The sequence below is a fragment of the Pelmatolapia mariae genome, linkage group LG15, assembly GCF_036321145.2.
Source record: "Pelmatolapia mariae isolate MD_Pm_ZW linkage group LG15, Pm_UMD_F_2, whole genome shotgun sequence".
Lineage (NCBI taxonomy): Eukaryota > Metazoa > Chordata > Actinopteri > Cichliformes > Cichlidae > Pelmatolapia > Pelmatolapia mariae.
In genome coordinates this window covers 34,509,408-34,536,198 of record NC_086240.1, presented here as the reverse complement: position 1 = coordinate 34,536,198, position 26,791 = coordinate 34,509,408, and the positions used below count along the sequence as shown (strand labels likewise).

The window sequence follows — 26,791 nt, the reverse complement described above, 5'->3', positions numbered from 1 at the left end:
ACCTTAAGCTGTGTTCACACATGAAGTGATTCTCAGTAACGTGCCAACCAGAGGCATTGGATTGCGTCAAGAGAATAAAAACGGGGCGAAGACAAAGTTGGCAATGTGAAGTATCTATCAAGCGTTGATAGACCACCAATCGTGTAGTTAATAGAATAGAGGATTACCTAGGTAACTAGAGCCTGAATGTTGTTAGTGACCAGCCGTCAGCTTCAGATTGATGCGTGAAGAGCAAATCTCTTCTGGTGCAGCTTAAACAACATGTTTCAAATGGGACAACTTTTTCTTTGAAAGTGAATGTTCGCTTTTCACCGTTTGACTACTAACAGGTGAGCAGTTGGCACCTGTGTCTGCAGACAAGTCAGCTTCTTCCATACAAACTGCATGCGACCATAGCAGTTGCAAGGAGGTTTTTGTTGAAGCACCTTCGCCCTCGAGCAGCCAGTTGGTCAGGAAAGGCAGTTTTTTTCCTAGCAAAAAGTGGTCGCCAAGCGGTTGCAGTCTCTAGACCTGTATATACAGACTGTAATTCAAAGCATTAGACAGATGTTTTGTACTCTGACTCCTTTTTGTTTTCCCTCTTGTTGTTTTCTATCCAGGCGTTCTTTTTGCTCAGGCAGCACCAGGGTCAGCCTCGTCTGGTGCATCTGCATCGTCCATCACCAACAAGGCTCCCAGCAGTCGCGTCGCTCCGCAGCAGCAGCAGCCGCAGAACACACCTACCTCAAACTCCAGCAACTCATTGTCTTAACAAACTCCCAGCCTTTCCTTCATTCATATTTTTTTTATTTACCACGCTAAGTGAAGCCAAAAAGCAACCTCATTTTCTATCTCACCAATGCCAAAAATAGAAAAGAAAAGAAAAGAAAAGAGAAGAACCATAAACCATACAGAAAGACACAAACTGGAACTCTGTTCACTTGAAGTACACTATCTCAGGTTTCCTCTCACAAACTCTTTTGTTCTTCATCGCCAAAATGATCTTGAAAAAGCAAAATCTCCCAACTGAGAGCCAGTATATGCTAAACAAAGACATATGCACAGCCTGTGAATTATTTATTTATGCATCAATGTACAGATTATTTGGAGAACAAAAGAGAAGATAAAAACTAGGAAAGCATTGTTTACACACACAAACACAGCTACTGACTGACAATGATGTTTTATCCTTCAGGGGAGAGATTTTATTTTAAGTTTTCATTGTCATTATTCTCATTATTTTATTCTCTTTATTGTTTTTTTTATCATTTAAATCTTTAACAATCTTTTCATTGCAGGAAAAAAAATCTATATTAAGAATTCTATACAAAAAAAAGAATATCATCTATTTTTAATCAGAATAACTTTAAGGATAAGTGTTGTTTCTTCAGGGCATATATAAATATATATAAATATATATAAATTGTACCATTGTGACCTCATTTTGGGTAAAACCTTATACACGCGGCGGTCGTTTTGAGTGTCTGTGTGAGATAACAGCGCAGGTCTGTGCTCCTGTCGTGTGGGGACATATGCATTACATCACAGATTCTCCTGTGAATAGACAGAGTAACGTCGGCGTCCCAACTCAGACTAATGCAAAGGAGCACGTATTGGAGGCGGGCATAGTTGTTCTTCCTGTGACGCTCGGCTAATTTAGCTAGAAAATCCACTCCTGTTTGTTGACACGAGGCTTGTTAAATACACCTTTTACCTTTTTTTCCTCTCTCCATTATGCTGGTAGAGTTTTTGTAAGAGTAAGGTCAGTTTGTACAGGCGGTAAAATTAAGGTGTTTCTTTTTGTTTAGTTTTTTTTTTCCACCTCCCTGCACCTCATCACAGGATGGACTTTCTCAGTGCTGTCCACACCAAGTGTTCCTTTTCCTGTTTAGGGTTCAGTTTTATGTGGAAGACACAGGTTTTAGGTGAATGTTCTCAGGTGTTTCTCGCTCTTAAACAAATATCCCACTTGACAGAGCACTGCTTTTCCACGTGTTGAAATCTGCTTTATCTTCTTTCTAACTTGGCCTTTAGTGGAGTGATTGTCTTTCAAAAAAAGAAAAGATGCATGCATGTATTTGTAGATAAAAAGCCCCCTTAATGAGATATGAAGTGATTTCCCATCTTAGGTTCGCAGGAGTCGAGCGTATACTGAATCTTTATTATTGCAGAGCTGCTCAAATGGACAATCAGGTGTCAGGAGATGCTTATCTGGGCTTCGGACGAGTGCTTTTTTCAGCTCGTATGTGGCATTGTGTTGTGTTTTCTTTTTTGGCTTTGTATTATAGATTTCAGATGCTTTTTATTTTTATTTTAGCGTTTTCAGCTTTTGTGTTTTTGATGAATTTGTGCGTCTTCTGATCCAAGTGCTTCTTATCCCAACGCCTTGAGACGAACAGGGTCTCATTAAGGCTGGCTTGCGACCTGTCTGGGATCCTGCGATGGCTGAGAGGCGATCGCAGCTGCGGCGTTTGCTCTCGGCCTCGCGTGTTTGTACAAACTCTGTTAGCTTTACAAAACACAGAGGAGAATCTGTGTCATTTGTGTCCGTGCTTTTTGAAGTCAGTCAATCAATTCAGCTTTTTGAACTTTAACCTGTTACCTCTCTGAACTGTTAACTGTTAAAGATTGTTCCCCACAGCCCGGACACACGCACACACACACACACACACAGTCACCCCACTTCACAAAGCAGCCTCATTCCTACTGACGTTGGGAAGTAAATCAGGCTTTGTACGTGGGTTCTGTTCAGAGACCTTGGCACAGCATGAGCTGACCAGAGAGCGCGCGGTACCTCAGTTTAATCAGTTTTTACTGTTCAAGTCAAATATCACCAGATGGCTGTCGTGGCTTTGATTCTGGACTCACTTCTCGGCGGGAAATCACCACCAGCTGCTACAGAGCAACTGGTCATTATTTTTATGTTTTTTGTAACGGACCTCACAGTCATCACAGTGGCGTTCTTGAATTTCAGTGCAATGTCCACGAAGGATTGAACTGTCCAGCCTCAGGCACAGGAAAGCAAAGGGGGACTTCAGGTTTATGTAAAACCCTGCTCGAGACTTCAGAAACCATTTGATTTGCAAATTGAATAACTAAATTCGTTTCTCTCCACAAAACGCTTAAGCGCCTTTTAGATGCGGAATACAAAACATTGCTGGCTTTGCCCGTTTACCGTAAAGTTCCTCCTCCTTCTCAAAGATGAGCCCATGGCTGAGGCAGCGACAGCCACACTAACCTTGCAATAATTGCCAGACACATGCAAGAAGTGTTGCATTTGTGGCATCGATTGCCAATGTCAACTATGATGAGGTTAAACCACACTTTTGAACATTTAGAGTTGCGAGTGTGTGTCTGCGTTTGGTGCATGGTGCAACATCAAGCAGTAGCTGCTCCTGGTTCTCACACGGGGGCTCGAGGAGGCCGTTCCACACAGACGCCGTAAACCGAACGCACGGTTGCTGAGAAACGACGATAAAACATTCAGCTGTTTGGCGAATTCTCCAGTGAACCCATGACCACGCGCAGGACACCTTTCTGAAAAAGTGACTGAGAGTGCCCGTTCAGACATGAGGCTGATTTGTTAGGACGCCGTCAGGCTCAGAGAGTGTCTACGTGTAGAATGTGTTGCTCTTCATTAACTCGGGCGTACAGCTGATTTAAATGTTTGATAAGTGCATCTCTTAGAAACACAGTAAACACTTTGTGAATGTGAGATTCAAAGGCTCAGCTCCATGAACGTCATCTGTTTTTTTTCATGCCCTTACAGTAATGGGTTGGTATGTTGGAGTACTGCGTAGGCCCTAACCAAAACAAAACAAAAGGGGAAAATGACAGCCCTCACGTATTCCTCCTTCCTTGTATCTGCTGTTTTTCTTTGTATCAGGAGTAGCAGGTGTCACAGTTGCCGGTAATGGCTGACAATCAAATAGAGACGTACTGCAGCTGGAAGCATGTTGGGGGAGGATGGCTGGAGAGAAGCTAAATTCAATCAATCCCAATCTAAAGGATCAACACTGCTTTTTCACATTTGACCTTTTGGCCCCCAAGGCAGCTTTTAAAGCACCCGCCCCCCCTTCGGTGGATCCATGTTGATCGTATAACTATCGACTGCTTCTGTGTGATATTTGCACGTGAACAACGAAGGTACCGCCGCTCGACTGTACTCGCTCTCTCTGTGGACGGCAGCATTTTCAAGGAACATGTTCTTAACATGCGCGGTAGCAACAATCATGAGACGTAAAGACAACACTGTATACCTCCAAACACTCTCGACATCCCTTCAACCACAATCGAATCCCGTTTCTACCTCAAGGACTAAAAGCTTTGGCAGATTTCTCCTGCAGGGCCACACCTGGGAGAATCCTGCTGGAGGCTGCGCTCAGGCCAAAAAACCCCACTCAAGTGATGGTGGTGCCGGTTCATAAGGATTTTAAAAGAGATTGTAGTGACCACAGACAATCAGCTGAAAATGCAATTCTCACCTTTAACGATGACCGTTTTAGAGACAGCTCTTTGGCAAGAGCTCCCCTCAGTGGAAGGTTTTTGTTACAGCGTACAATCAGTCAAAGTTTCCTGTATGGGGGAAAAAAAAACATGGAAGGATATGAAGGCTTCAACTATTCCATTTACTTTCTTTTCCTGTCTTTACTTCCTTGTGGTGTTTCCAGAGTTTAATGTTTGTGGGGGATGTAAAAGCTTCAGAATCAGCATTCAGATCACGGAACACTAAAACCAAACTTCACAGGCTTTTAGAATCAGTAGCTCAGCAAGGCACTCAAACAGGGAAGTAGTTCAGACAGGGAAAATGCAGTCTGGCCTGTATCAGTGCGATCATGTATGATCCTCTGGTCAGAGGTAGTTCATCTCTGATATTTTAAGGCACAGTGTAGCTAAGAAAACTGCATCAGTCTTAACTCTGTAGCCTGTAGAGGTTTTTGTTCAGGCTGGAGTTTTTGTTTTTTATTGTATTGTAGGAAGTTTGACTCCTATAGCCTGCAGATTTTCCATCATTAGATTAGACAATGCCTGCACAACATTTTTGGCTTTTTTATTATTTTATTCTTCTTTAATGGCCCTGGACTGTTTTCAGAAGCCTGCTTCGTTTGACACTGTTGTACAGACTTGAACAGCAACATAACTCGTCTATTTTGTCTGTCTTGGAGTCCAATTTTGATAACAGTATGGTAATATCAGCACAAACCCTCAGAGTCTATCGCGATCGGCTCGCTCGCTCTCTGTCTCTTCAATCGTAACTTTTAAGCGTCTGAATCTCAGCTGTTTTTGATCCCAACCAGAGCTGTAGATAAAATAACTGCTTGAAAACCTTAACATGGTTCTGAGGGTCTTGCTTGGAGCGTGACTCGTGCTCCCACCTGCTGCCGACATGGACACTTTGCTAGAACATTTACGGGTTAAGGCGCATGTGGGGCTCGAGGACTTTTGACTGGACTTCACCACTCACCTTACCTCAATCAGGGGGACTGTGGATATGGAAGATGATGATGATGATGATGATAAAATAACAAGATGCCTTCTGCTGTGACAATTGTATGAATTAACATGTATTACTAAGACTCATTAAGTAGATTATTTCTGAAAATGGCTTTTAGGGCTATAGATATATAAATTTTTTTTTATTGTTTTTTGGTTTTTTGGCTATTTCCCTGCTTCTTTTTTTCCTTGTTTTGGACATGCTGTAGCAACGGAGACACAGAGATTACTTATAGAGCAGATTTATGAATACAGTGATGATAATTATAATGGTAATGTGATTATTATAGGGAAGCATGTGGTGTGTGTGTGTGTGTGTGTGTGTGTGTGTGTGTGTGTGTGTGTGTGTGTGTGTGTGTGTGAGCAAGTGAGAGTGTGTGTGTGTGTGAGAGAGCTTCACGTGTATCCTCAGAACAGAAACAGGACTCTTTCTCTTGTCTCTTACAACGTCTCAGGAAAATCTACCTCTACCTCCAGTTTGATGCATTTAACCCGGTGAGGGCTCAAGTAACAGTTTGGCAGGAAGAGGACACGAGAACGGGCGCCGGCGTTTGAAGTGAACTTCAGCCGACCTCGATTGATATGAACGCCGTGCTTGTGTTAGATACAAACAAGACATTCTTGGTTGAGAGGTTCATTTCTGACGCCGGGGCGTCCGCCGCCCTCTTGTTTGTCGTTACACTTTCGTAACACTTCTGCTGTTTAGCTTATTTGAGTACCAACAACAGGGAACCTCCAGCTCAACAGCTAACTACTACCAGTACTCGGACAAGTACTGCTTCTCGCACCACTGTCAGTTCAGAGTTTTGCAGTCTGCTCTATTAATGTGTGCTTATTCCTCCTTTTTTTTTTCTATCAATGATCACATTTTTTCACAAGTGGGATGTTTCCCCAATGGCCACCACATCAGTGATGTGGCAGCGGGGCAATGCAACTGTTTATTTTGAAGGGTGAAGATCTGTTCTTGCCTATTTACTCAATATATGTTAGTGTGAATACTTTTATTTTGAATCTGAAATTAATAAAATATCACCTTTGTTAAATGTCAGACGTGTTTTGGATGTTATTTTAAGTATTTGGGCCTAAGATTTAACAGCCAGTTATCCTGAATTATACAGCCTCAGTGGAAATATTAGACTGTGTCAGTATTTATTTTGCAAAAATTAGACCACTAAGTACTAATGCTTTCACAGGAATTAAGAGATAGCAGAGCCAGGTGCTGCCAACCAGATTAATTGATCACCTTCAAGTGTGAGCAGCTCAGTAAAAGCAGAAGTTTAGAGCCAGGCATCTTGCAATCACTTAGTCAACCATGAACTACTCGGTAGTAGATTTGAGCCTTATGGGAGTGTCTACCAAGAGGGACTTGGACCCCCTATTGATCCTCTACCTAATCGTATGAGCCAAGGTGTGAAAACGGGTGTGGGTCACAACCAGCCGAGGTTCCGGGTGAACCCACCGTGTACTCTGTAGACCAAAGGATTCTAGAGTTAAAGGTGGGGCCATCTATCCAACAAAAGCTTGGCTGAAATGAAACAGGACAATGATCGCAAGCACTGCAGCAAAATCTGCGACAGAAAGGCTAAAAAAACAGGAAGCATCAAGGTGATGCAATGGCCCAGTCAGAGTCCAGACCTCAACCAGATTGAAATGCTGCGGTCAGACCTTAAGATATCTGTGCATAAATGAAATCCCACAAACCTCTGTGGACTGAAGCAATGTTGCAAAGAAGAGTGAGACAAAATTCCTCCACAATGATGTGAAATACTGAAATCTACGGTAAATGATTACTTCAGGTTATTGCTGCTAAAGGTGGTTTTACAAGCTACAGAGTTGTGGGGTGTACTTTAGTTTTCCACACACCGCTTCTGCATTTTGTCTGATTTCACGTTAACTAAATAATGACAGAGTGTAATATGTGTTAAAAATCAGCCAAGGTGCCATTGTGTAGCCTGTAGGCCATTTGTCTGTCCGTCCATGGATATGCCTCACCAGACCATCACTGACCCACCACCAAACGGTTCATGCTAAACAATGTTACAGGAAGCATAATGTTCTCCACAGCTTCTTCAGGCCCTTTCACGGCTGTCACATGTACTCAGGGTGAACCTGCTCTCATCTGTGAAAAGCACAGGGTGCCTGTAGTGGACCTGCCAATTCTGGTATTCTTGGGCTCTATGGTGCCAGTCAGTGAGGGCAGAGCCCACTAAAGGACATGGAGCCCTCAGGCCACCCTCATAAAAGTCTGTTTCTGCTTGGGTATTCACACCAGTGGCCTGTTAGAGGTCATTTTGTAGCTCTGGCAGCTCCTGTTCTTTGCACAAAGGAGCAGATTCTGGTCCTACTCATGGATTAGGGACCTTCTGCAGCCCTACCCAGTTCTCCTAGACTAACTGCATGTCTGCTGGAATCGCCCCATGCTCTTGAGACTGGGCTGGCAGACACCTGAAGGAGTTGGAAAGAATGTCAGTGGCCTCCACCTGTAAAACCTTTTCTGTTTTGTGTTCTCATTGTTGCCCCTCTAGTGTACTTGTTGTTAAGTTCATTAACACCAAAACAGCTGAGACTGATTAACAACCCCCTCTGCTGTCCCAGATGTTTAACTGATGATGTTATCCTCTAATTAGAAAAGGTTAAAAGGTTTTCCTTTATTTTTTAGATTAATTTTACTCAAGAAACTGTTGCAAACTATCTAACAGAATATAAAGACTGTAAAAGCAACTGCAGGGTTATTATTTGAAATCTTGAGATACTGCTTAAAATGAGTAGATCAATAATAATGATTGCCTCATTCTGAGTTGTCTTTGTACATTTACGCTGCTGCAGCACTTGTCTCTTTGACCTTGACTGTATCGAGTTGTTAAAATCCATTTACTGAAGCTTCTCACTTTACACATCTTATGGAAACTTGCAACCTAAAATAAACAAATACTAATGGTTATGAGCCTACCACCGGTTCACAGTATAGTCTTTGGAAATTATTTCTACATTAGTGAAAACAATTTAGCATAAAAAAAAAAGTTTTTTATTTTTTCCCTTAAATGTTATATTTTTTGATTATTTGAAATATCTTGATAAGCAACAAGATTTGTATTAACAAAGGTGGTTGTGGGAGTGCCATGCTGACGGTCAGATCCACAAGGATTTGAAAAGCTTTTTCTCCTCTGTACACAAATTCAGTGGATCTTTAAAAAAAAAAGCTAAGAGGTTTTTCTGCAAGAATGATGGATAGGTATGTAAAAAGGATTCAAATATCATCTCCCAGAGATGCTGGAGATGGAATGGCTTTACCATGTGCTATTTCTTGTGACTGAAGATGCAGCAGAATGAATTACAACTATAGTGTATGCTTAAACTGCATTGGATGCAGCCAAACCGATAGGATGATGCCTTGCAGTACTGATAGGCAAATGCTTTGTCTCCTGAAGTCAGCTGGTCTGAGGGTGTGAGGAGAAAAGTCCTACAAACAAGCAGCAACTGAAGGCAGCTGCAGGAAAGCCTGGCCAAGCATCCCAAGGGAGGAAAGTCAGAATGATGTGACGTGCATGGACGCACACAATTTGCATCCAAATTTAAAATAATCATTGCAGTTACTTATCAAAAGTAACAGACTCAAGCACATAGGAATTGAAGAAGAGAGTGCAGGCAGGGTGGAGACGGGTGTAAGGGGTGATTTGTGACAGAAGAGCAGTAAAAGTGAAAGGGGAGGTACAAAGTTTGGAGATGATGGCATTGACAAAAAGCACAGACAGCAGAGATGGAGATGTTCAGATTTTCATGTGGAGTGATCAGATTGGACACAGTTAGAAATGAGTAGATCAGGAGGACAGATTGAACAAGCGATTTGGAAATAAAGTTAGAGAGGCTGAGATGGTTTGGATATGTCCAGAGGAGGGATAGTGGATATACTGGACAATGGATGTTGAAGATGGCAAAGCAAGGAGGAAAAGAGGAAGAACATAGAGAAGATTAATGGATGTAGTGAAGGAGGAGATGTTGATGTGGCATAGAATAGGTGGCGGAGAATCTTGCAATAGGACTTAAAGGTACTGTGCTGCAGGGGTTGGAATCATATATATGTAACAGACTCCACTTTGTTTGTGTGAATGGGGAGTCTGCCTAACACTAAGTTTCATCATGGAGTTCCACAGGGTTCTGTGCTAGAACCATTTATATTCATATTACACATGCTTCCCATTGACTGTATCATTGTGGCCTTTAATTTCTTACTGGGCCCTAAGAGTCTTAGAAATATGGGGTATGGTTGTTGGGGTTTTCTTTTAATAATTGTAGGGTCTTTGCCCTAAAGCATCTTGAGGCCACTGTTGTTGCCATTTATGTAAATAAAATTGAATTAAAGTCTGAATTCTACACTTAAAATGCTTCATTTCAAGTTCGCCGTGTATATTGAATTATGCAGTTGTTTAAAAAGTAAGGTATGCTGTTGCAGAAATTGCCTCTTTGCTCTTTAATAATCGTGCTCACCCAGAGGTTCTTCGCAGCGTGACGGGCGTATCACGTTGACGCTGGCTTTTTACAAAGCACCGCCCAATAAGCGTCTCCGCGGTGCTAAACCTATCGGAGCCCGGTAGATTCAAACGAACGCGCTGATTCAGTGAGTGAGGGCGGAGCTACTTCTAGCTTCTGTTTGGTGCTTGAACAGCGAAGCGTCGGATTGAGAGCGATTATCTTCGTTACAGTGGCAAGTGTTACGTTTAGATGTTAACAAACCCCCACGTAAAGAAAAAAAAATGAGACTTAGGTCTCAGAAAACCGTTGCTGCTTGTCCGGAGACACCGAGGCGTTCCCGTCGACGGTCTAACGGGAAAAGGAGTCGATCGCGCCTGTCCGGGTCGGAGATTGAAAGTCCGCTTCAAACCAAGGTAACTTATTGTTTTCCGGGTTATTTCTCTAAGGTGATAGTGCTGTTATTAATGTTGGTGGAACAGGTAAACATTATGGTAGCATACAGAGCTGGATGTTGAATATCGTCCCTTTGTTAGGATGCTAGGCTAGTTAGCTAGCTACTAGCGTTCTCATAACAAAACAGCTAACAGAGTTGCTAACATTAGCACCTTCTCGATGGTAGGTGGCTTTTGCCACCGTTCTCTAGTTTTAGCTGGATCTGTCTGGACCTATTTAAGTAAGTTTTTTGGTTAATTTTAATTGGTAGGTTAAATACAGCAAGGAGGGTTGGTAGAGATAGTTTCCAATTTAGACGTGAAAATAAACTATCGTGGTTGTAAATATAAGCTACTGTTAAAACTTCGAGCTACTGATTAAGCTTTATGACTTTAAATTTAGATTTTAAAACGTGTTGGATTGACAAACATGACTGTGACTAACCAGTGTTTGCATTGTAGATTTAAACTGTAGATCATTCACTGGGTGTCGAAAAGAACAAAGGAAAACAATGTTGTCCATACAGATCCAATTCATTCTTAGTAGCAGCTGTCTTTAAGTAAATCAGTCAATCAATCAATGAAACTATCATTAGTATTATTTTTTTGTATTCTTTTCTTTTAACCTCTACACCGAGTCGCATTGTTGTGTGTTGCTTTAAATTACTAAAATGAAACAGTGAGTTAACTTTGGTTTCAAGTTTAATCCTTTACCTTAAAATTGAGGGTCTTTTCACCCATAAGAGAAACTTGAGAACATCTCAAAGAAGAAGCATACATACTAGGCAGCGTTAATCACATCAGAACACTGGATTCCAAGAGGATTGATGCCAACAAGGATTAAAGATCCCAATTGCATGTGAAAGAGGGTCCCAGTAAAGTAGGTCACCAGGACATGTCTTTCTGTTTAGACCCATTAGACTAGTGTGGATAGAGGCCATACAGAACAGAATCCCATTCAGGGCAACATATGTGGTGACTTTGGTGTTGGTTAAATAAACTTGATACTCAGGTTGAAATATGGGGCAAACTGCTGCTTGAAGTAAGGTTTCTAACCATATTACAATTGTACTGTAAATAGCTGTGAAACTGTGTGGTTACCAAAATACAGGATTTCCTTTTAGTGGAAACAAAGTAGGGCTCAACTCTGCCTACCTTCAAAGGTGCATGGAGAAGAGCAAACGTCTAAAAAGGTTGGAGATCCAGTAATAGTTGTATTTGAAGAACAACTTTACTTCTTGACAAATGTCTCTCAACTCACACTCTTTACGTAGTGGATGTAGGTTTCTGGTCAAAGTGTGGAACACATGGGGTCTAAAAACAAAAACAGCCATCATTCACATGAACAGATCCTTGCTTTGTTACTTTGTGGGTTACATGATGCTAAAATTATTAGTTTTCGTTTTCAGTAGTTTGTAATATGCTCTGTCTCGAAAATGAGTGTGAGAATGGAAAACTCAGGACTCTACCTCTGGGTACAAAAAAAAGCAGCCTATGGGTACATATCCACCCCATGCACTCAAATGTATACCCGTAGAAGAACTTTTACATATTTACCAAATGAACACCAACAATGATGGACTTGGCACATGGTCATGTGGTATAAGGCCAAATTGGGAGAGATCTGGTGGTATTATTTTTGGCCTTTAAATAGGAGGAGTGTAAATATTGTGGTAAACAACCACATAATCTCCCCCTCCACTAAACTTTACAATTGGCTTAATGCAGTCAAAAAAAGTACGGTTCACGGTTTAGGGGCAGCTAAAGAGGAGAAGTCTATCTTATGGCCAACCACTGACTGTATCTTGGTCATATTACCCAGCAAAACCCAGTATACAGGTTCATCTGTAACAGTCCTTGTGCCACAGATCAACACGGTTGCTTCTACTTTAAACAGAGGAGGAGTGACATGGCTGCAGGTCTCCGCGACTCCGGCCATACAGGTGCAGTGGGCAGCTTCAACCTTCCCTGTGATGCTCACAATGACCCATGGCTGCAATGCTGGCTCAATCAGTCTTTGAGAGTGCAGTACCTGAAACACACACAGACAAAGTTAATTTAAAGACAAGAACTTTAATGAGCCAAGGCAGACACAAATGTGTTTTATCTACTTTCAAATCCATTTATCATAAATGTAACAAATAAAGTGTTTAGAAAGTTAGCACATACATGTATTTTTTTTCTTTTTATGTATCCATCTATAGAACCCTGCATGTTATATTCTAAATCTGCCTGTTTTTTTTTGTTGTTGTTTTTTTAAATCTGCCAGCAAAAAATGAACCTAAAGTATGTAATGCAAGGATGTAACTTTCAAGAGGAGAAAGCATAAAGCCTGACTTTTATGAATCATCTAATATGATAAGGAGATTCTGCAGGTCATTAATCAATGTAGAAAACCAAAATAGAATATATTTTTAGTGACACAGCACACAAACAATGAAGCAATATGTATAATTAGAATTATTTATAATAAATGTGAATTAATTAGTGCAATTTTTTTAACCATAGAGAATAACTAAATCCTTCAGGACAATGTCACATCAGTGCACTGAACTCACTATGTTATCCATCTAACAGAGCCTCAACATGTTCTCACTGTAATTTCCCCTCATGAATGAATTTATGCTTGCACTAATCTGAATGTTCGGGGGGAAATCAAACGCATTTTACTCGCAGTACTCAAACTGACATACCTTTGTTTGAATGACGGCGTATTCACTACATGAAGGCTTAAAAATAGCCAAATCTTGTACCCATCCTTGGTGAATTGGATGTGCACCTCCAGAGATTTATAATTGCGAAATTGGTTCGCCCTGTATGTGCTGAGAATAAATAGCGGTTGGTCTTCAAGGTTTCTACTCCACTGCCGTATTTCATACAGGTCCACATTTCCAATGCGCGCTATTTTTTGCAAGTACCGTCTCTTTGCATCCGGACGCAATCTGTCTCTATAACGTTCTTTTTCTTTTGAGCTGCTTTTAAGTATGGTTCGTAGCAATCTTCCTTCCAACACAGTGTGTTTGTTTTGATTCGTGGCCTGCTAAAATGGTGCCGCGCTCCCACAATGCATTGCGGCGTGACGTCAACTCCAAAGCCCCATTGTCCTTGGTGATGTAAGACTTGGATGCAGCTCTCTACATGCTGTTTTTGAACTAATGTGAATGCCACAGTTCGGAGGTCTGTAATGATTGACTCTGCTGAAAATTGGCGACCTCTGCGCACTATGCATTTGTTGAAACAATCTGCATGCCTAGGTGTTCCCGTGGCCATGGAAGTAATTGGAACACCTGAATTCAATGATTTGGATGAGTAAGTGAATACTTAGCCACTATAGTGTAGAATAGAATAACCCTTTATTGTCATTGTACGTGTACAACGAAACTATGGGTGCTCTACACCAACGGTGCAGGAATGAAATATAAATAGTAAAACAACAGGAATAAATGGCATACAGGAGAAATGTATACAAGCTAGAGCAAGCAAAACAAGAGAAGGGGACACATTGAAGAGCAAAGTGCTTAGAAGCAGTGCAAAGGAGTTGGTCTGAGTATAGAGTCCGTATGTGAGGCCTGAGTGATGGGGATTACTCAGAAAGTGGCACAGATTGGTGGGGGGGTGGTGTTTGTGAGGTGTAGGACCTGATTGACCTGAAGTGCTGACCAGAGGTCAGCAGGCCTTCCTGTTCTCAGTCGTGGCCCCTGCGTACCAAACACCCAGGCAGTAGGAAAGCTTGCTCTTCATTGAGGAGCGGTAGAAGGTCAGGAGCAGCTTCTGGTCCAGGTTATTCTGGAAGTGCAGCTTGGGTCTTCTCTAACAGAAATTGTTGTTTTTTTTTATATATATATATATATATATATAAACGTGGGATCCTGATTGAGACATCCTGAAGTAATGCACTATTAATTTTTTATTTTTTTTTTTTTTTGTAGCAATAAATGTATTTAATTATGCTGTTTCCAAGTTTTAAATGGACCTTTAACTGTAATAATGAAGGTGTTGCTTCACTGATCAGTTTTTTCTTCTTCTTGTTTTTATCGTGTAGGATGAAGAGACTGTGAATAAAGACTCAGAGGATGAAGTTCCCACTATGGTGAGGCGACCGCTGCCTCGTGGCCGGGCGAGAAAGAGGGCTATTGCTGTGAATGACCAAGAATCAGGTATTTTAGCGCCATCTGCCGATTCTGCTTTAAAGCACAATTGCACTACCTGTTAGTTGTTAGTTGAAATGCTCATCGTTTTCTGTCGTGTTTTCTGAATGACTCTCATTTTACTGTCTAGATTTGACCTTCAAGACTCCAGTCCGTCCCATCATGCACCACGAGCGCATACTGTCAGAGATCGACCTGGTGACTCCGCGTAACGCGACAACAGCTAGAAACATCTACTCACCCATTGTGCGTTTCCTCACACCCAGCAAAGAAAGTGAGTACCAGTCATCCATTTGAAACTTGTTTACATGTAACAAAAGTCTCTGGTTGAGAGACATCACCATACAACTGAATGCAGCTTTGTGATCCATGGGATAAACTCCACCTTGAACAAGCTGACCTGCTTAAACTACTTGGTCGGGAGTCAACCATAAGTCTTATGTGATGTCATAAAGTCAGACTTGGTACTTACAGAGTCTGTGTGTGTGTGTTTTCTATTCAGATTTGAAGTACGCAGGAACGGGTACCAGTGTACTGATGAGCCCAGAACACGGTGTGTTCGGTTGTGGCTCCATTGACCTTCTGGGTGGAGACGAGGACGATGACATCTTTGATCCGTAAGTTGTTTTTCTACATACAGTCACAGGAGAAGACCATGATGTAACTTCATCTCATACATTATTGTAAAGGAAGTATTCAAAATCAGTTTACAAAATCCAAAAATATCTTTTTCTAGTTCTTCAGTAACATCATGTCGGCAATTCAGTTCAATTTTATTTATATAGCGCCAAATCACAACAACAGTCACCTCCAGGCGCTTTATATTGTACAGTAGATCGTACAGTAATAGATACAGAGAAAAACCCAGCAATCATATGACCCCCTATGAGCAGGCACTTTGGCGACAGTGGGAAGGAAAAACTCCCTTTTAACAGGAAGAAACCTCCGGCAGTGGATATGGGTTTGGTAACTTAGCTATTTGAGAAACACAAAAGTTTTGTTTGAAAGTTTCTGTTGCTGAACATCATTTTCATCTGCAGCTTTACGTTCATCAAGAACATGCCGTCGCAGTCCCAGCATTCCAGACCTGCTCTTCTAGATATTCCTCCGAAGACCAGAAGCACCCCAGAGGGAACGCTGGTGGTCGATCTTGTGAGTTTTATCCTCCGTGGCCTCCTGCTCGCTGCACACATTAACAGCAGCTCGGACACATGGATGTCGACTGTGGAACACGAACTGGGGCCATCTTAAAGAAAAATCACAAACAATATTTACTCAGTTTTTTTGTGTGTTAATTATGTTTTCATGGTCAGGAATAGTTTGCTTATTTTGCTTATTAGTGTGAATGCTGGTAAGCATTCACAGTATTGTTATTCAAATCTTTATTATTATAATATTTTATTATCTATTCCATATGTTTTTTGCCGTTTATCTCCTTCAACACCGTTCAACTTAGAAAAACCATTCAATCACCATTAGATTCCTCTTCTTTTGGGCATTACTGCTTCTGTTTTTCTCATTTTTATATTATATATATTTTTTTTCAATTATTCAACTTTATTCAACAAAAATGTATAATGTATTTCAGTGGGGAGACCCTTCAAATCCTCATTGAACTTACCCATCTTTCAACTCTAACTCCTTCCACATACGTTGACCTAGAGCCACCATTCAAACTTTAAAACGAAGCCAAGACATTCAACTATTCAACTTGTATTTATCTTTTTAATATCTATTATACTTTTTCTTCAGCTCCAGTTTAAGTTTCATGCTTTTTTTTCACCCGTTTTAGAGTTTATAATGGGTGTGTATGGGACGGAATGTTGGCGGTTAAAGTGAGACAGCTCAACTGCTAGAGTGGGAGCAGGGGAAAAATTTATCTTAAAATCTTCTCTTTAAACTGCTGCTGTGTCCAGAGTGTTCGGTCTACGGCCATTATTTTACCCTCAAAAAAAAAAGCTAAAGTGATCATTATTGGAGCAGCTTAATGAATTTTTTCAGTGCTGTTAATATCCTTTTCCAACCCCAGTTTGTGTTTTTGTCACTTTTGTCCAAGGTGGAGGAAGCCATGCTGGAGATTGATTCTGTATGGTCTTTCAATGTCAATACACGGGAACCTCTTAGAGAGGCCATGGTTGAAAAAGGGATGCTGGAGAACCTCCAAGGGTGTTATCCGCTGGTTTGCATCCAAGGCCAACATCCCTTTAATTAAGCTGACAAATAAACGTTGGCCATTTTCAGGTCCTCGTCTAAACATCATTACTTGTTCGAGGTCATCAAGACGCGTAAGTTTTATGTATCGAGTCTCCAGGGACTCATATCGTGTCTTGTACTGAAATTGTTGGTCAGTCTTAAATGTCCAGCGCTGTTGGTTGTAGTTGTCTTCAATGAAATAGCCACAGCTCGGTTGGTTTTGGTATCATGACATTTGGCTACAATACCAAAGCCCCCTTCTCCGAGGAAAGCCTCTACCTTGTAGCGGTTTCCCAAAATGCTCCCTTCAACTATTTCAAGCTCATCTGAGTTGAAGGATGAGCTGGCTGATGTGTGGACGTATACTTGCTGAGAAAATTCAACCGAGTTTTGGAAACTGCAGTTGATTTTCTGTGATCTCTTGCTTTTCAAGTTTGAAGGGTGCTGAAAGACTACAGGGTTTTGTGGTCTTTCAGCACTCATGTTAGTGCAAGGGGAACTCTTAGGGTTGAAAAAGGGATGTCGGAGAACCTCCGAGGGTGTTATCCGCTGGTTTGCATCCAAGGCCAACATCCCTTTAATTAAGCTGACAAATAAACATTGGCCATTTTCAGGTCCTCGTCTAAACATCATTACTTGTTCGAGGTCATCAAGACGCGTAAGTTTTATGTATCGAGTCTCCAGGGACTCATATCCTGTCTCGTACTGAAATTGTTGGTCAGTCTTAAATGTCCAGCGCTGTTGGTTGTAGTTGTCTTCAGTGTACACGCCAGAGTCCAGAACAAAATAAAAGTATAAACACCCCTTTTAAACATTTGTATACATATATATTTAAACAAAACAAAAAAAACTTTGCCAACATTGTTGAACATTCAGGAAACATTTCAATGTGCTTTGCTTTACTTAAAGCATACTATCACTGCATACAATAAACAATGCAATGTTAATAATTAGGCTAAACAGTGCATTTTAATGCAAAGAAAACTTCGTAAACAAAGGATCACAGTATCCAGAGTCCTTCATCTAGTGCTTTTAGAAGGGTTAAAGGTGAAACTCCCTTTTTTTTTTTGTCAGACAATCAGCAAGTTGGGATTTGGAATCTGACCAACAAACCTGTCTGATTTTCTTGGCTTGTATGAGCACTTTAATGCTGCTCATTTCCAGCCTCAGTCTCTTCTCTGTAACCTGCTTAGTGGACTTGAGTGCATCAAACAAGGAATAATTGTCAGTCACACAGATCAACGGAAGAACATTCAGACCAGTGTTACCAGTTGTAAGCTCAGAAAAAAGTGTTGCCAGGAAAACTGCACTGTCTATTTCATCTGACATGGCAAGAGTTTCTCCTGCCAGTGTACTTCGACCACACGCCTGATTTTTTTTTTTTTTTTTTTTTTTTTTTTTTAGACTGCCAAAAGAGAGGACAAAACTTTCCTCCTTTACCCATAAGGACGATTAATGCCCCTCCTTGAGTACCGCCATCGGGAAGGTTGCAAAATGAAGCGTTTACAGATAACTTTGTTCACTTCATGATTGAGGGACTGCACAGTTGCACCTTTGATATTAGATCCCAGGCTGCATGTGTCAAACATAACATCTGGTCTTGTTTGTTTGGCAACCCACAAAATCTGTCCTATTTTTTTGACCGGAGTTGCTCCCGTTCTGTTTCACTTAAGGAAGCATCCCTCTGTACAGCCCGTGCTGCTTGTAACTGAACCGGTTGTAGGTTGTCAATGTAAAGTTGTCGATGCACCTCTATTACATCATTAACTGTACAAATGTCCATACCAACATAAGAAAAGCTGTCATGTTCTTCACGGCCCACAAGGAAGGTAGATTTCAGTACAGGAATGATATGAGCTGCAAAGTGACTTGAACCAGCCCAAAGGAAATCATCAACATTATTATTATTATTATTATTATTATTATTATTATTATTATTATTATTATGCAAGCGCTCCTGTAAGCTCAGATTGTTCATTCTGCCAATAGAACACTGCGGGATCAACCTGTGATATTTTACCACCAGTTTTGAGCATAATGTCTTTGACCTTATTGTACCAATAAAGTGAAGCATCTGCATGTCCATACACACACGTTTTTAATTTCTATAGAACATTGTCCTTGCCAGCTTCAGGTGGGGGGCGAAGATAAATGTCTCTTGACAGTTCCATTCCCTGCAAAAAGGCAGATTTAATGTCCATTGAATTCACTTTCCACTTGTTTTGACATATCACAGCTAGCACCAGTCTGAGGGACTCAGACGCACATGTTGGAGAGTCTTTCTGTAGCTCTTGAGTATTTACCTCTTCAAACCCCTGTGCCACAAGTCGGGCCTTCAGGACAATACCATTAGTAGTTTCTTTGAGTGTTCAGACCCACCTAGTAGACACACATTTTTGACTCATGTAACTATCTTGCCACTTCTGACCGCAAACTGTACGTGTACATGCAGTATCAATAATGGCTGACCCCAGTGCTTCAGTCAGGAAGATTTCAGAGTCTGTCATTGAGGCTTTAGAGTACAAAGTAACGTTACACTCCTCCACTTTTCCATCTTCAGTTAGCTTTACTTGGTCACCATTCTGATTATGACAGTCTTTAGCCCCGTGGTAAGTGCTCTGACAAATGGCACATCTTGTTCGCTTGCCAAACTTGTCAAATGGGTTGGTACCTTGTAGTGGTTGTCGCTGTCCACTCCGCAACGAAGTACTATTGTTTTGTTTTTATTTGGGACCTATTTGCTCCGTAAGGAAAACTGCATCTTGGTTCAGTTGAATTCTGCGTAAAACTCCGGCTACTTTACCTCCAAAAATATGTTTCAGTGCAGACTTCATAGACGCAAATGTTAAGTCCGTGCGTCCTGTCAGTGCAAGCTGTCGACTTTTCTCATTAAGACAAGCTGTATCTAGAAGCTTAAATGCTAACACAGCGTCAGGCAGCGTCATGTTGTACTTTTTCATCCCGTTATAACGCTGTTCAAAGTCTATAATGTAGTCTGCCATGGACACGCTGTGGCCCTTTGCAATCAATCAAAACACGAGTAAGCTTCATACGCGTGGTCTCTTTCTTCTCTCTGAAACACCGCGTCCAGTTTTGCAAGTAGTGTTTCCATACCGTCATCTTTGTTCAAATCTTCTGTGGGTATCTGCATGGCCGTTCTCTGGCTCTCTCGAGCCCCAGCACCACCGCAAGTGCCTGCTTCTTTTTATCCAGCTCCATAACTCGTCTCCAAATATTAACTTCATTCTTCCAGCACTCGTATGGCCTGGCTTCATCAAGCTTTGGTGGTACTTTATAATTGGTAACCATCCTCTGCTACCAATGTAAAGTCAAAAGACACGACGTCATAGTCTCACTTCAAGCGCTTTATTCCATACGCCATGTTTTTCCGCTCACCCACAATAACAACAAACCATCGCGGGCAACAGTACTCTCGCGATATAACAGAAAATAACAAGTTAACAAGATGAACTTTTAATATTTATTCAGATGTTTTCGGACTCTAAATTTTCTTTTCTTATTACTCAGGTTTTTCAAATTTACATTTAAAACATGTTCAGCTATTTTCCAACTTCTGTGTGAACGTCAGCTTTTAGCAGTTCTGCACTTTTGTTTTCAGGTTAAAAATTCTGTATTTTTCATCTCATTCAACATTTTTAACTTAAATTCAGCAATTATTTCATTTCAGCTCAAAACATTCAGCTATCAGCATTCACACAGCAGTTTCTTCAGAAAATGCATTTTCTAGTTGATTATTAAGTATCTGCAATTCCTTTTGGATGTTGTATTTAGCAAGAATAGAGTATGGTTTACATTTTATTGTTAAAGATTAACTTTCTGTGGCTTTAACATGGTTAAAATCATAAACTGGACACTTTAACCTTACTCCCTTGTGAAAGCAGTCATTTATATATTTAAAATATTAAGTAATCTGAGGCATATGGTCGTGTTTATTTCCAGGAGGAGACCCTGATGTTCAGCTCTCTGAATGTGATCGAAGATGCAGAGTACACCTTCCATGCAGCTTTCCAGGACCATCAGTACAAGGTGACCACTCACTGGAAGCCACTCTTCACAACCCTCTGTGGTAGTCTCTTCTGCAGACCAGATGTTTACCACAGCAACTTATTTAACAACAAACAAGATCTTTCATTTTCATTTACTGTGTGAGAACTTAACATGTGCCTCACATGTTGGTGCATTATATTACAGTGCAGGTGATGGTGCTACTGATATATCAGCAGCTTCATTTCTCTTTCAGAGACACGAAACAGAAGCAGACTTCCCTAACATTTGTTATCCCTGCTTATTGGATTCCTTATTAAGATGATGTGGCAATAATTAAAAAAAAAAAAAATTTTAAACTGCATTGTCACAAGTCATGGATAATTTCTCGTGTCTTTACTCTTTAATTGGCTTTTATAAACGCTGATACCAGCAGATCGTCAAACAGCCAATATTTTCAGGGGAGCTCTACATTATGTTATCTTTCTTAACGTCGTTAAAAACAAAAGGAAATGTATATTTCAGTTGAAAGTCACATAACCTATTGGATTTTGTTTTTAATAACTTGATGCCGTTGGGTTTCTGTATTTGGAAATTGTGCACTTCTCTATTTCCTTGGCAGCTCATTTACGTACAAGATGCATGAATTAGGAAACTAGTAGAAAGTGTTGCATGCGAGCATCTGTGAAACCATTTTTCATTCACTCTAAAAATTAAAAACTGCAGTTGATGAAGTGCAAAAACCCACTTTGGAAAACTGAAAAGATACACACACACATTTTTATGAATTTTGAAATATGCATTTGATTTCTTTGACCTCTTTTCTGTTTTGTGAGCAACTGGGGAGCTTCCATCGAGGGCTAAAATGGTCTAAATTCTTTCTGTTCCCACAGAAGTAATTATTCTCCAAAGTGTTGTAATCAAGTGCAGCATCAAGGCATCTTTGTGGAAAAAAGGATTCACGAGGTTGAGCAGACTTAGAAATTGGCTGTAAGCTTGTTATCTAGCTGGGATCTGAAGATGATATGCTGCGGAGGGCCAGTGAAGTCAGTCTAGTTATAAATAATGATATGTCGTTCCAAGGCAGGCTACACAGCTGTCATTACACTGACATAACACTGGCAGAGGTTTAAAGGTGAGGGTGAAATGGGTTTTAATAAGCACACACTGGGGCGCAGATAACGTAGGAGGCAAGAGTGTCTGAGACAACACATTTCACAACGCTGCGCACTTAGTTGAAATGTTTGGTGGTTTGAGTTATTTGCCAAAAGTTATGATCCTAACCTTAATCATCTGACTAGACCAGGCAGTTGGATCTTTACTGAAACTACAAATTTTGGTATCTGGGACGCTGTGAGTCCAGGAGCTGACTCTACAACTGCACTTAACTCTTTACCCCTTAAAGCCTACTATGTGTAACCCTCAAAGCTCTTTTATGAACTGAGTGGTTTCTGTCATTTCTCAGGCTTATAGAACAAAATGACTGAGTGTGCATCAGCAGTTGGTGAGGGTGGCCTCTGTTGATGCAGACAAACCATTCTAGAGGTAGTCAAACCGTTTTTATTGGTGTGTGTATATACCAAGGTGTCAAAGCTCGTCATAAAGGGTACCCGGAAGGTTGTCAGATGTCTTGATGGGGAACAGAGTTAAAAGATGAGCTTCAGTCAGCAGAGCAGACCTGAGGTTACTGACTTGACCACTTATTCTTCCCCTGTTCTCAACAGGTATACATGGTGCTACGACCACATGTGAAGGAGTTCCTGCAGGCCATGGCAAAAATCTACGAGGTGTGTGTCAGTGTGTAGATTAGCAAATAGTTTGGTTATTTTGAGCCTCATTCACACGTTAAACAAATTATTTTTCTCTCACTGCTTTAACCTGGAGCAGTTAAACGTGTGGAATTGTTCCAACTGCTGTGCGTGCTTTGTTCTAGCTGTTCGTTTACACATGTGCGAAGAGGGAATATGCCGAGAAGATCCTGGACATCCTGGACCCGCAGAGAAAGCTGTTTCGGTATGAGCTGCTTCCACTTGTGTTTTGTAAACTCGGTCCTTGAGTGCAGAGATGTGCAGATTCGCACTGCTGCTGTGTTGCGTGCTCAGAAATTTGACATGGTCTGCTTCAAATGTTCCCTGTAACATTCTGCCCGTGCCATACAGCGAGGACGGTAAATGTGAGTTTCACTTGTGATATCTCTGGTAGACACCGGCTGTATCAGGACGACTGTGCCTGTGTTCTTGGCCACTACATCAAAGATCTCAGCATCCTCGGGAGGGATCTGAAGAAGACGGTGGTTCTGGATAATGCACCCCACACATATCCATATAATGTAAGTTTAAAGCCTGTGTTCTTTGATTTTCTCTGAGCCCCACTTGAATGACTGAACTTCTCATCCTGTTCTAACAGAGACCCGTCCACCCTTCGGAGAAAGCTCATTGCGCTGATTGTATCCACTATCTCATTCTTCGAGCTAACAGTAACAGTATAAAGAATGAGACCAGGCTTAGATATTGGGACTTTAGCTCCATCTGGTGGCAGATGACTGCATAACATTTATGACACAACAATTTATGGTAACTGGTCATCAATTAAAATGTTAATAATTAGACTAAATGACTACGTCTGGCATCGACTGGCAGTAGTAACGATTATTCATCTGGTTGACTATTCGCACACATCCTTAATTAATTTGTTTTGCTCTGTCAGCACTTTGTTGCTGTTACTGACTTTTAATAACATGTTTGTTTGTTTTTTGTAGTTGTTGAACACGATTCCCATCAAGAGCTGGTCTGGGGAGTCTGATGACAGAGAGCTGCAGAAGCTCATCCCCTACATGGAGAAACTGTCTGCAGCTGTAAGTCTGCTTACATCTTCTGTGTTTACTGTGTGCTTGTTTAAAACGGATTCAGAGGCAACAACATGTGCTTCCTCCTTCACCGCTTCCACTCTCGCTGCACCAGCATCATTGTTTTTGGTCCCAGCAGGCGGCTGTTTTCAGAGAAAAATCCCGCTGCTCTGCAGGTGCTGCTCTGCACTGGACAGCAAACCCATAGAGATGGCATTTATCAGTGCCTCACGTTTACTTTAAAGATTATGAGAGAACGAGAGCAGATCTTGGAGAGTAAAAGTGTGAGTTACAGTAGTTGGCCGGACACAAACACCAACCAAATTAAAGGATTGAGCTTTAAGGTCCGCATCAAGTCGAAATGTATGCTAGTGTTGTTTCTGCTGCCGCCAAGTGGCCACTTACGTTGTTACGTGAGTTACAGTTAACAAAGAAGATTTTAAAATGAATATAAAATTCAGATAAGTAGCTTTGATCGTCAGCTTTAGTGCAGGCCTCTCGTCCGTGAGCCTGCTTCCTGCGATCTATACAGACGTTTAGATGTGTGGCAGGCGGACACTTAATCGACTCAGAGCTCATTTGCATCGGTTTTGTTAAACAAATGTTTAATCGTGTCCGTGTGATGGTGCCTGTGATAAGATGCAAGCGTTTGTCTGTCTTTAATCTCACGAGATTAAAACATGCTAGTGTTTTTTCTGATGTCTGTTATGTAGCTGCAGTTAATAATTGTCATGAACTATTAATCTATCATGTACAACAAAGAGTTCTCACATGCTCGCATTCGATAAACTAGAAAATCTTCACCATTTAATACAATGATTGATTTATCTTAATAGTTGAGGCTGTAAGAATGCACGGTAACTGGCGTGGTACTCTTACAGCACATTTCTACTTAGCCCTAGTACAAGTCTCAGTTATGCTTCACGTTCATTAGTGCCTCACGGACTGGACACATGAATATGGTGAGATACATGTTGTAATATTGGGCGGATCCACACTGGGTTTAGTTTATTATTGTCAGCGTTATAATTTGACCCCTTGTTTGAAAACTTTGCTGCATAAACCTGTCCATGTTTGGGATGAGTCGCATGCTGCGCTCGCTTCCTGTTTTATGTGAACATGCTGATGGCTGGAGCGGGGAGGCCCGGGCTGGCTTGCTGAGTTGATAACCTTGTCGTGTAGCTGCTCAGCGTCACCGTGCTTGTGGTTTGGTGAGGACAGATAGTGAAAAGGTATTCTGGGCATGCCGGGCAGGCTAAGTGCTACAGACTCAGATTGTCATAGAGAAAATGGATTTTCCTTTTCTTTTAGGGTTGTTGTTGATTCCCCGGTCAGTGAGCTGTGAGTGAAACAGCTGGTTATCTGCAGAAGCATCTGCCTGATGTCTTTCCTCCCCCGGTTTCATGATTGACTCTGAATATCTGAATATCTCCCGCTGGTGTTTTTTCAGGAGGATTTTCGGGAGGTGCTGAAGAAGAGGAAGGATCACTTCCACAGGCTGCTGTCAGAGGATTGACAAACCCCCCACTTTGACTGCTTAATGTGACTTTCACAGCCCATGTTTGCTTTGGCGAAAAGGCAGAAGCCAGTTGGACCTAGGTAACCTGCAGACTGTTGGTTTGTGGTGGACCTGTGCGCCCTCCTCCGTCCTCCCGTTGGCTTGAAATGACAGCAGAGCGGTGTTTCAGACATGCTGCTGGTCACTCAACAGATGTCCTTCTCCGGGACTCATTACACAAGCAATAAACTCATATCTGTGTATATTTACAGCTCAGAATCCAAAATATGTTGTTTATAGTCATGATTTTTTTTTTAATTTATTGATTATATTGCAAATCTACAGCTGTTATCTGTATATTTTAAAATGTTTTCTTATGCAATAAAATATCCCTGATAATAACTGGGGAAAATAAAGCATTCATGCCCAGGTGTCATTTGATTTTCATATTTAGATTATGTTATTTTATATGATCCCCTTATCTTCAGTAGTTGAAATGTTTTCATTGAGCATGCAGATGATTGTGAGGAAGAGGAGGAAGTGACATATTTGGAGAACACATTGGCTCAGGGAGGCTGAACTAAAAGAGTCAGACAAAAATAAATATTAATAAAGTTGAGGTGATTGAATTGAAATTGAATTCCAATCATTCCTAGTTCAGGTCTCCCTATTTTTCAAGGGTGAAAGTCGTGTGTTTCCAGGAAACGCTCCTCAACATAGCGAAAAGCAGCGATGTGAGAATTTCCTCTAAGGAAACATCCTGTAATAGGATTTTCAAAAATCTCAGCTGCTCTCTGCACTACCTATGCAGGTATCTGTAACCCTTTGAACATCTGCACCGCTGCAGCAGGGCTTTAAACTTGTTTCTATTCACAATAACTCAATGCTCAAACCCTGCTCATCACTTCCTGTTAAGGAGGAAATGGAAGTGTCACAAGGGCAAGTGGAAAAGATTCCTGGAATAGAAATTGGTGGTAACGCATGCGCACACCTTTCCTAGATCACTCCTTTATTACCATTGGTAATCTGATATTCACTGACAGCACAGTAAGCATCCCAGGATTCATGTGTGAGTCACAGACTTCATTCACCAGTGGCTTTTATGTATTGTTTGTGGGCAAAGATGTTAAACGCTTTTATTTACCTATTTGATGAGAAATTCCAGAAATCAGATGTTTAGAGAAAAGGGGGCATGCGCAGTAAAGTTACACACAATCCGAAAATGTTTGGCGTCTGTTCGTCGCGCCCGAGGCCACCGAGGAGTTATCAGTGGACTGTTGGAAGTTGGAGTGCCTGATAATGAAAAGCCCAACAATATCAGAAAAAAACACAATGACGTCTCTATAACCTTAATTTTGAAAAGTTCATCACTTATTATTGAGTGAAACGGCTTTACATATTTAGTTAGCGAGCATGCTTTCTATAAACGGGTTGTCTGTAGTAGCGGATGCTGTCTGAGTGAGCATTAATATACTTCACGCACTCATCCTGTGTATGAATATCAGAGGCGCGCCGAGGTTTGGTTTCAGTGTAAACATTTACTGCCCTGTTTAGATGCACTCGTGTTCGTGATGGATGTGATTGTTCATGTTGAATTTGAAGGTAAACTGAAAGTAAGTGCCTCCTCCTCCTCCTCTTGCTGCTGCCGCTCCTCTGCCTTTATTTGCTCCATATGGTGTTTGACATGGTACCCAGGAAGGAAAAAAAACTTGTGTGGGCGGAGGAAAAA

At 41.2% G+C, this 26,791-nt stretch overlaps 2 protein-coding genes across 3 annotated transcripts in view; both read left to right on the top strand.

Annotated features, from left to right (window-relative positions):
- The window catches only part of arid3a (AT-rich interactive domain 3A), a 44,622-nt gene extending 38,112 nt beyond the window's left edge, over nt 1-6,510 (top strand). For both annotated transcript variants that reach the window (XM_063495848.1, XM_063495847.1), the window contains exon 9: nt 600-6,510. In XM_063495848.1, the coding sequence (XP_063351918.1) occupies nt 600-751 (152 nt within the window). In that variant the 3' untranslated portion in view covers nt 752-6,510. The remainder of the gene's footprint in view (nt 1-599) is intronic.
- Nucleotides 6,511-10,108: 3,598 nt separating this feature from the next.
- Nucleotides 10,109-25,481, top strand: ctdspl3 (CTD (carboxy-terminal domain, RNA polymerase II, polypeptide A) small phosphatase like 3). Its single transcript, XM_063495280.1, has 11 exons — nt 10,109-10,355; nt 14,416-14,530; nt 14,652-14,795; nt 15,024-15,138; nt 15,562-15,673; nt 20,675-20,761; nt 22,444-22,506; nt 22,653-22,732; nt 22,922-23,048; nt 23,478-23,573; nt 25,015-25,481. Exons 1-11 carry the CDS (start codon nt 10,224-10,226, stop codon nt 25,078-25,080), a joined length of 1,137 nt encoding a protein of 378 aa, XP_063351350.1. The 5' UTR covers nt 10,109-10,223; the 3' UTR covers nt 25,081-25,481.
- The last annotated feature ends 1,310 nt before the right edge of the window (nt 25,482-26,791 follow it).

What these genes read in the sequence shown, in the direction of transcription:
- ctdspl3 (XM_063495280.1), top strand. Translation starts at nt 10,224, where the DNA reads ATGAGACTTAGGTCTCAGAAAACCGTTGCTGCTTGTCCGGAGACACCG. An exon ending in TGTGAATGACCAAGAATCAG is followed by an intron (nt 14,531 to 14,651) that starts GTATTTTAGCGC and finishes TTTACTGTCTAG; the next exon opens with ATTTGACCTTCAAGACTCCA. An exon ending in GACGATGACATCTTTGATCC is followed by an intron (nt 15,139 to 15,561) that starts GTAAGTTGTTTT and finishes TTTCATCTGCAG; the next exon opens with CTTTACGTTCATCAAGAACA.